This window comes from Microtus ochrogaster, chromosome 1 (genome assembly GCF_000317375.1).
Source record: "Microtus ochrogaster isolate Prairie Vole_2 chromosome 1, MicOch1.0, whole genome shotgun sequence".
NCBI classification, from domain to species: domain Eukaryota; kingdom Metazoa; phylum Chordata; class Mammalia; order Rodentia; family Cricetidae; genus Microtus; species Microtus ochrogaster.
In genome coordinates this window covers 58,647,746-58,658,405 of record NC_022009.1, presented here as the reverse complement: position 1 = coordinate 58,658,405, position 10,660 = coordinate 58,647,746, and the positions used below count along the sequence as shown (strand labels likewise).

General features: G+C 44.0%; 1 protein-coding gene across 1 annotated transcript in view; it reads right to left on the bottom strand.

The window, feature by feature from the left end:
• Window positions 1-10,273, bottom strand: part of Eapp (E2F associated phosphoprotein) — a 19,509-nt gene extending 9,236 nt beyond the window's left edge. The window contains exons 1-3 of the mRNA XM_005343733.2: window positions 9,887-10,273; window positions 4,405-4,586; window positions 2,886-2,981 (exon numbers count right to left, since the gene is read on the bottom strand). Of these exons, the coding sequence (XP_005343790.1) occupies window positions 2,886-2,981; window positions 4,405-4,586; window positions 9,887-9,960 (352 nt within the window). The 5' untranslated portion in view covers window positions 9,961-10,273. The remainder of the gene's footprint in view (window positions 1-2,885; window positions 2,982-4,404; window positions 4,587-9,886) is intronic.
• Between the last annotated feature and the right edge of the window lie 387 nt (window positions 10,274-10,660).

Here is a 10,660-nt window from a genome sequence, read left to right as displayed (position 1 = left end):
TGGTTGTGAGCCACCATGTGGTTGCTGGGAATTGAACTCAGGACCTTTGGAAGAGCAGGCAATGCTCTTAACCTCTGAGCCATCTCTCCAGCCCCGAGACTGTTTCTTTCTCACCAGATTTGAAATTCTTGAGGCAGTCTTTGCAAGAGCAAAGTCTACTGTATTTAGACATGATAACCAACAAGCTGGAAAGCCGTTTCACAAAGATATGTTGTTGGAAATGGAAAAAGGCGCAACATAGTCTCAGACAGAACATTTTTTGTAACTGGAGTGCAGGAAAATCAGTTCTCACTGCAGAGCTGTTCATTCAGTGAGCACCTCTTGTGCTGTCTCAGGAACACCTTGACTTGGACTGAGAATGGGGTGTCAGGTAGATTTGAAAACACGATGAAATTTTGAGTGTAAGTCTGTGTAAGTGTTCTTTCACAGAAATTATCATCATGATCCTTTTGTCTGGTTCAATGTAATGTTTCTCAAAGAAAACAGATTAGGTAGGCAACATGTGAATTCTATTAATCATCTTTTTTCCTTTCTTTCTTTTTTTCAAAGCTGAAGTTTCATTTGGCATGACTGGACCTTTTCAGACAAATCAAGGCATGCTGCATTTGGTCCTTGCAGTGATAAATTTAACTCACTCAAAATGGCAAAGGCGTCCATCAAGTAAGCTGTTTTCTGCAACTCACTTCCATGGCTGAAAAATGCTCCCAACTGCAGTCTTGCTTTCTGAAGGGGCTGGAGAGATGACTCAGAGGTTAAGAGCACTGGCTGCTCTTCCAGAGGTCCTGAGTTCAATTCCCAGCACCCACATGGTGGCTCACAGCCATCTGTAATGAGATCTGGCGCTCTCTTCTGCTGTGCATGAAGACAGAGGACTCGTGCACATAAAATGCATAAGCAAATAAATCTTTAAAAAATTCAGTTCATCACAAAGCTCAAGAACACGTTTTAAACTTTTCCTCTGGACAAGCATCACACTTTAGTATGAAATAGCAGAGCTCTGTTCAGCGTACCCAACTCACTGCACAGTTGCAAAACACACTTTTAATTCCTGCATTCAGGCAGGCAGAAGCAAGTGGATCTCTGTGAGTTCAAGGCCAGCCTGCTCTACAAGAGCTAGTTCCAGTATAGTCAGAGTTGTTACACAGAGAAACCCTGTCTAGAAAAACAAAAACAAAAAAACAAATAAATAAACAAACAAACAAAAACAAAAGATGACTCATGAAATATTTCAGTCAATGAAGTTCATTAATTTCCTATGATTGGCCTGGCATGGTGGCACACGCCTTTAATCCCAGCACTTGGGAGGCAGAGGCAGGTGGATCTCTGTAGACCTTACAAAGTGAGTTCCAGGACAGCTAGAGACGCCCTGTCTCGAAAAACAAAAACAAAAAATTCCTTTGATTTTACCATTCTCTTTTGTTGTTTTGTTTTTTACATCCCCGCTACTATCACGAGGGGGCAGTATTCACATTAACCATAGCTGACTATAAAAGACTGGTCAGCATCCAGATAAAGTTCCCATGGTACAGATTTTTTCAGTAGCTGCTGATTTTACATTTGCCCAGCAATTATAACTCACGAAGTGTAGTCCTACCGCCAACACTGCTGCATTCAATACATCAGCAGCTCTCTACGCAGGTGGCCGGGCTGCGTAAGCGCAGCACTGCACCAAACCTGTCACATACACTTATATTTGTCTGGGGTGTACATGAAGGGGTTTGGCGTGATGATGTCATCACACCTGGGACTCATCCGTGGGCACGTGGATGCACCACCTAGAGGCAGATAAAGAAGCGTAGTGTCTCAGATCCTAAGAACACTGGAAATTCGTGTTTTCTGATGGTCTTAGGTGGCCCCTGTGAAAGGGTTGCTCCCAAAAGGGCCATAGCCCCCATGCTGAGGATGCCGCTGTAAATACACACACACACACACACACACACACACACACACACACACACACACACCTACACGCCTGCATTTCTTATGAACCAATTCTGCACCCTCATCAACAGCATAAAATTTCTTTGATTTCTTTTTTTTTTTTTCTTTTGAGACAGAGTCTTACTGTGCAGCTCTGGCTGTCCTGCCTCTGCCTCCCTGAGTGCTGGGACTAAAGGTGTAGTCACCACACTTGGCTTAGTCTATAGTTTCTTAAAAATAAATAAGAGAGAAGCCGAGAGACTGCTCAGCAGTTAAGATTACTGGCAGCTCTTTCAGAGGACCCAGGCTTGATTTCCAGCCCCCACATTGGTGGCTCACAAACATCTCCAACTCCATTCCAGGGAATCCAACACCTGGTGCTCTCCGGGCCCCAGGCATGCACATGGTGCTCACACAGATATCCACGCAGCCCATACACCCATTAACATAAAACCAAATTTTATTGAGGAATATTATTTATACACATGGTCCACACACAGATATCCATAGCCCATACACCCATTAACATAAAATCACATTTTGTTGAGGAATATTATTTGAGGTGTTGCTTTGAAGCTGTGATTCTTTGCCTGTCCAAAACACCTGATGGTCCTAATGAAGAGCCGAAGAGCCAATAGTGAGGCAGGGGCAAGGTTAGGCGGGGCTGGCAGGCAGAGAATAAATAAAAGGGGCCAGTCACAGCAAGCTATGGAGTAAGAGTGGAAGGAAGATTACAGAAGTAAGAGAAAGAGAAAAGCCCTGAGGCAAAAGGTGGTCGGGGATAATTTAAGAAAAGCTGGCAAGAAACAAGCCAAGCTAAGGCCGGGCGTTCATAACTAGAATAAGCCCCAGGAACTGGTGGTGGGGTCCAAAAGAGTCAAAGAGTAAGACATCACACAACCAATTTTAAAAACAATATAAAACTCAGGCGGAAAATTTAACCTGCTAAGAAAAAGGTTACTCACTGGCTTTGTCTTCATCCTCAGAATCGGAATCAAAATAAATGTCATCATAGTACTTTGCTGTGACTCCTCCAACACGCCCAACTCCCGAGGAAGACCCTACCAAACAGAAGGGACGTTTACAAACTGAAACACTCCGTACATACTCCGTCACTTCAGACAGTACTAATTTAGTCACAATCTCAGTTGTAGAGTATTGACTACGAGATATCTATGCCTATGCACTCCTTGACGAGTTTTCCAGATTAGGAGAAAATCATCCTTTCTCTCTCCCCACAAATGTAATTAGAATTTAAATGCTGTATACTTCTATCTTTTAATGTACAATACAAATACTCCGTGGAGGGAGCTGGAAAGAGGGCTCAGGTTAAGAGCACGGCCGCTCTACCAGAGGTCCTGAGTTCAGTTCCCAGTAACCACATCACAACCATCTGTAATGAGACCTGGTGCCCTCTTCTGGCCTGCAGGCACACAGGCAGGCAAAACACTGTATACATAATAAATAAATAAATCTTAAAAAAAAAACAAAAAACAAATACTCCATGGAGAACAGGAAAGGATGTCTTGCTCCAAGGGCATTAGACAAGGAGATGGAGCAAGAACAAACGTCTCGTCTCCAGCGTCTCCAGCTTGTCTTCACAAGCCTGTGTCCCTGAGTTTTCCTCCGCTTCAATTACACCTTTCTGTTCTTCAAATTACAGCACATACAAACATGAAAACCAGTTCTAACCAGTCCTACTTCCACAAAACAATTTTTGGGTCAAGTAAATTGTACATAAAAATCTAAAAATGAAATATGTTTATTACTTACTACAAAGAGACAGAAATTTGTAGTGACAGATGGTAATTAATCTGCCATCAGACTCTAAAAATTCCTTGTACGCCTTGTGGTTTTTTGGGGGTTTTGTTTGGTTTTTTGAGACTCACTCTATATACTAGACTGGGATCAAAGGTGTATGCCATTACGCCCAGTATGTGTTAAAAACCACAAAAGGAAGTAAGAGAAGTACTTGCTACCAAATAGTATCTTTCCAATAGCACAGCCCGTCAGCACATTCATGTCTTCATGTGGTAAGTAGTGTATTAACCAGACATGCGCATGCAGCTGTCTCCCAGCCACCCAGGAAGCAGAGGCAGGATCACAGAGACTACAGGGAGTTCAAGCCAGGCTGAGTAACTTAGTCAGACCCTTCTCAAATTTTTTCTTTTTTTTTTTTTTTTTGGTTTTTCGAGACAGGGTTTCTCTGTAGCTTTGGAGCCTGTCCTGGTACTAGCTCTTGTAGACCAGGCTGGCTTCGAACTCATTAAGAGGCAGGACTGTAACTCAGTGGTAGACTTCTGCCTAGCAAACACAGACCCAGGTTTACCCCCATCACCACGCACCACACACACACACACACACACACACACACACGTACGTGCACAAAGACACACAGTGGTTCTTGAGCACATACACAAAGCAACACAAAAGGACACAATCCCTTACAGTAGGATATCTGAGGGAACAGAGCCCAAAGTTTACCTGTCCCCATAGAGGATAACTTATCCTCCATTGTTTTCATGGTGGAGTTTAATTCAGCTTCCATTTCTTTCTCAAATTCATCTTCACTAGATGATTCACTTTCCCCAGTAAGACATTCCCTGATGAGTTTTCGTTTTTGGTCAGGAGTTCCATGTAATAGCACGTCGACTTCATCTTCAGAACTAACATACATTTAAAGCACGGGAAATATAAATATTAAAATATTTTTCTGTCTTTAATCAATTAATTTACTTTTCGTAAATGAGTGTTCTATCTGCATGTACACCTTTATGCAGAAGAAGGCATCAGATCCTACTATAGATGGTTGTGAGTCACCATGTGGTTGCTGGGAATTGAACTCAGGACCTCTCTGGAAGCACAGCCAGTGATCTTAACTGCTGAGTCATCTCTCCAGTCCCAAATATTAAAAATATTAAAGTCACGGCTGGGATGCGGCTCAGTGGTTGGGCACTCATGAAGCATGTCAAGGCCCTAGGTCTGAAGTACAGCATCACAAAACAAAACACAAACATAACTTATAGCATTTCACTGCTCAACAGAAAACTAAGTCTTACAAATTTACATCTGGTGTACCTGTTATATTACAGACAGCAATGATAATTAATAGGCAACAGATCAGCTAATCCAGTTTTCAGAAGGGTTTCCTGGGTTTTTTTGTTTGGTTGGTTGTTTTTGTTTTTGTTTTGTTCCGGTTTTCGGTTTTTCTGAGACAAGATTTCTCTGTGCAGTTCTGAAACTCACTCTGTAGACAAAGCTGGCCTCAAACTCAAAAAAGAGATCAGCCTACCTCTGCCTCCTGAGTGCTGGAATTAAAGGTGTGCACCACCACTGCCTGGCTTCTTTGGCTTGTGAGTGTGTGGGGGTCTTCTACTTGTATGTGTATCTGTGCATCATTGTGTTGCCTGGCGCCACAGAGGTACTGGATTCCCTAGAACTAGTGTTACAGTTAGATGGTTGTAAGCCCATGTGAGTGCTGGGAATCAAACCCAGGTCCCCTGGAAAAACAGCCAATGCTATTAACCATCCTTTCCAACTTCTTATATTATTACATTGCTTTCCAATATGTGCACCAATTCATAATTCTATCAACTAAAAAAGCTTACCTCATAGATCTGAGAGTTTTATTTAGGTAAAATACATAAATATATAATTAATATACAGCTAATATTTCAACATAAAATGTTAATAGGAATTAAATAATATAATTTAAAGGACACGTTGCTACAGAAAACTGTGAAAAGAGCTGGGCGGTGGTGGCGCACGCCTTTAATCCCAGCACTCGGGAGGCAGAGGCAGGCGGATCTCTGTGAGTTCGAGACCAGCCTGGTCTACAGAGCTAGTTCCAGGACAGGCTCCAAATCCACAGAGAAACCCTGTCTCGAAAAAACAAAAAAAAAAACAAAACAAAAAAAAAAAACTGTGAAAAGAGAAACTATGTACAATGAGGATTTTTTTCCTGGTGCTGGTAACTGAACCAAGGCTTAATGCACAGCAAGCACCTGCTCTACCACTGCGCTATAGCACTCACCCCAAGAAACTTACACTACATTCTGGATTCTCCTAGCCAATTTCTGTCAATTTGTATTGCCTTCTGTGATTGGTTTCCTATCAACAGAATTATAATTATAATACAACTAAATCAGTAATTAAGAGAACTAAAACAACAAAACTGAATTTAGTCAGGGCCAGCAAGACAGAGGACAGCTCATATGCAGGTCAGGCACTTGTCACCAAGCCTGCTGACCCGAATTCAATCCCTGGGACCCACACAGAAGGAGAGAAGCTGTCCTCCGACCTCCATAATGTGCCAGGGCACCCACATGCCCACATGCACAAATTTAAGAAAATAAAGGTTATTTAAAATTTTTAATGAATTAAGTCAGGCATGGTGTTGTACACCTGTAATCCCAGTACTTGGGAGGCCAGAGTTCAAGAGCGGCTACACAATGGAGTCAAAGACAGCCCTGGCCTACATGAGACCCTGTCTCAAACTAGAAAAATTAAATGTCTAAGAGCTTTCTAATATAATATAAAGAATATACATAATAAGGCTGAGGCTGTAACTGAGTTGGTAAATGGCTAAGACTTTTCTAATACAATATAAAGAATACACATAATAATAAGGCCGAGGATGTAACTTATAGGGGAACAGAGCTAGGAGGGAAAAACTAAACGGAATGCTGGGATGAAGAAAGCAGAGTCTGGAGACGCGGAGATAGACGCGCTGAAACTTTGCTGGTAGGCCAGGACCTCATGGTGATATACAGATTAACAGAAATGGGTTAAATTAATATAAGAATTAGCCAATAAGAAGCTATAGCTAATGGGCCAAGCATTGATTTAATTAATACAGTTTCTGTGTGATTATTTCGGGTCTAAGCTAGCCAGGCAGCCAGGAACCAACAAGCTCCCTCCTCCAACAGTAACTGTTGCTTGCCTGGCAGGCATGAGGCTGGGCTGAGCACAACATCACATAAAACACATGTGGCGGTGGACGCCTATAATCCCTGCACTTGAGAAGTGGAAGCAGGAGGATCAGAAGCCACCCGTGTGGGATACACGAGATCCTATATCAATAATCACAACAGAGTCCTCATAGGAAGAATCTTCCTGACTGCTGTTTTCTTACCAGACAATGCTTTCAAGGCTCCACCAGAGACTTAATCAGAAAAATGCAAATCACTCCATTTGAATTTGCTGAGGACTACGGGTGGGTTGCTTGTCTGCTTGTTTGCCTCTTTGAGACAGGGTTTCACGGGGCAGCCTGACTGGCCTGAACTTACAGAGCCTCCCAAGTACCAGGATCAAACGCAAGTGCCACCATTGCCTGGCAATGGCTAAGGTTTTAGCCAGAATCTACTCCCAAGAAAATACTGTCCATGACAGGTAAACTGGCCAGCATGCTCTACTCTCCTGTCACACCACTGTTTTCACTCCAACCTCTTAACTCTGCCTCCAGCAGCATCTGGCAAGGATTCCCTGGCCTCATCTCTCCTGTCTCATTCCCCCCTCTCATTCCTGTTCATTCACCCTATCAGCAGAACGTCACTCCTAAAGGACTCATAACATCACCACCCAACTCAGGAGCTTTCTGCGACCAGTCCTCTGAGCACAGCATTCAAAACAGCCTTCCATAAGGTAGCTCCAACCTTCCCACCTTACTGTCCACTACTCATTACCCTCTATGTCCTTATCCAAAAAGGCCAGTACACTCAGGTCGGAAAACCATTCCTATACTCTAACCTTACCAAAGTAGAAAGCTCAGATTATTTGCTAGGTGGTGGTGGTGCACTCCTTTAACTCAAACACAAGGGAGGCAGAGGCAGGCAGATCTCTGTGAGTTTGAGGCTAGTCTGGCCAACAGAGCTAATTCCAGGACAGCCAGGACTACACAGAGAAACCCTGTCTCGAAAAACAAAACAAACAAGCAAGCAGCAAGAGGGGAGCTGGATATGATGGTGCACACTGTATCTTAGGAGGCCAGAAGGGAAAGAAGCACAGTGTGTGCAGGAAGAGGAGTGCAGGAAGCTTGAGGCCAGCCTGAGAGGAGAACATACTTGCAAGCAGTAAAAGGGACCCTTGCAATGACGCAATGATCTGCATCTTCACTGGTTTAGTGTTCGTGTCACGTCTGTTTTTATGTGTGCAAGTGCGTTTGGAAGCCAGAAGACAATTTGAGAAATTGGCTCTTGCCTTTTGCCTCGTTGAGGAAGGGTCTTTCTTGTTTGTGGCAGTACGCTACAGGCTAGTTGTCCTCGAGCCTCTGACGGCATCTCTCATCTCACCACAGAAGTGCTGGGATTAAAGACAAATACTAACACATCCAGCTTTTTACATGAGTTCGGGGGATAGAACTCACGTCCTCCGGCTAGCACAGTCTGCTGCCAGCTAAACCATCTTCTCAGCACGCTAACACCTTTTCTGCATTGGTTCTCAACCCCAATGATACCACATACCAGATATCCTGCATACAGGTATTTTCATAACAGTATCAAAATTATATTTACAAAGTAGCAACAGCAGAAAGGAAAATTAGTAGAATCATTGTATCTAGGGTAAGCATTAGAATGAAATAGTGTTTCTCACTGTATCTGAGGTAAACTTCAGAATGAACAGTTGTTTTCTAGGAAAGCTTAGACTGTGAAGAAATCACTGTGGAAAACAGTGATTGGTTTCTGGGATCTACAGAGCTGCTTTCCTGAAAGCTTTACAGACTGCATGGCTTTGGTCACAAGACGGTCCTGGCATCTTGATTATTGGGTACAGCAAACAGTACCCAGTGAGGACGAAAATGGCACGTGTTTCCCTTTTCTTCAGAAGGATATACCATTATATCAGGGACTTTAGTACGAGGAACTTGTTTTACGCAAAAGACAACTTTTGTGTAACAATCAATAAATACACCTTTGCACGGCTGTTGGGGTTCAGGTCACAGAAGTTCCTCCCTGCTGCCAAACTGCCTAACATTCATCTTGGAGGGACCCTCTTCATTTGACCGACCCAAGCAACACAGAACACCTCGACAAGCAATGAAATAATTTTATGGTTGGGGTCACCACAACATGAAGAACTTTATTAAAGAGTTCCAGTATTAGGAAGGTTGAGAAGCACTGCTCTAGAATCTAGGTTATTAAAGAAGTAAACAAGCCAGGCCTGGAGGTGTACGCCTTTAAACTCAGCACTTGGAAGCAGAGGCAAGTGACTCTCTTGAGTTTAACACAAACCTGGTCTACAGAGCGAGTTCCAGACCAGGCAGAACTACACAGAGACCCTGTCTCAAAACTAAAATTAAGATTAAGAAATGAGAGAAATATATTTTATATATACATATACATATATATATACATATATATATACACACTCTCTGGATTTAATATCCAGCAAGGGGGAGGGGATAAAGATAAAAAACATCCCAAATCCCAAGTTCCCTCAAGTGGATAAATACTCCCTTTCCAAAAGTACCACAGAACTTCACCTATGCCTATCAGATGTCATGTACGATGGCCTTCCAAGATACACATTTCATTTCCCCTATTATAAGGTAAACCAATGGAAGACAAGAGTTTTGTATTTATCTCTATTATAATCCAAAAATTTCCCGTTGCCTATTCCCTTATTTCTATTCGACAGTCTTCCAGCTGAGGCCTGTAGCCCTCACTAGTCCCACACTTATATTTCCAGTTACGCGAAGCCGAGAACTGACCTGCCTTCAGTCACAGTGCTAGCAAACAGTAAGGAGCAGGGTTCCAGCTGAGGATTTACGCTTGGGGGCCCCGTGATTCCGGAACATCCCTCTTCCCGCACTGCTGTCCATCCTGGCTCCCCAGAGACTGAGCAGCCCCACCAGGTACCCCGAGGCTCCTACAAGGGATGCGGGCGGCAGTGCGCCCAAGCTCGGCAGGCGCGGCGAGCACAACGGCCTCGGCCAGGGCCGGGAGGACACCGCGGGGCAGCGGCCCACCTGCTCAGAGCCGGCTCCTCGTCACTCGGCTCTTCCACCGCGTAGGGATCGTAGTCATCCTGGAGTCGGTTCATGGCGGCCTAGGGAGGCCTACGCGGTCCACCAACGGCCCGGGTCTCAGTGTATTCCGCGGCTACCTTCCCTAAAACGTCTGGGACGCCACTTCCGCTCGTACTGCGAGTCCTTCTGTGCGCCTGCGCAGGCGCAGCGCTGCGAAGGAGGGGGGCGGGATGGATCAAACTCGTCTCTTGGCGTTTTGCTTTTTGTTTTTTTACACTGAAACAGCCGCTGTCTTTTTATGGATTTTTTTTCAGTGTTGTTGCTTTATTTCGTTTTTGATTTGGTCTCACTAATCCAGTCTGACCCGCAACTCGCTGTGTAGCACAAACTAACTTCGCTCTACCTACCTTGACCAGCGGAGCGCTGAGATTACAATTATGGATCACCATCCAGTCTGATTTCTTCCAAGCTGTTATCTTGGCCTTTCTCCCAGGTTTTTATCAGGCTTAGTGGTTGTGCGCAAATCAGGAAAAATGGACAAAAAAACGATTTTCTATTAGAAGTTCAACATTAAAGGGGTGAATCTCCTAGAACTGAATCCTATGAGGATGAGTTCCTTCCGCTGGTGGAAACGATGAGTTAGAACTTCCTTTTTGTCCAGAGCCTCTGACGAGTAACCTGAGCGGCTCCGGGTCTCAAAGATAGGTTTTCACATCCCTTTTGATGTCTAGACTTGACCCTCAACCAATAAGCCCCGAGCCTCCGCCCCCCCCG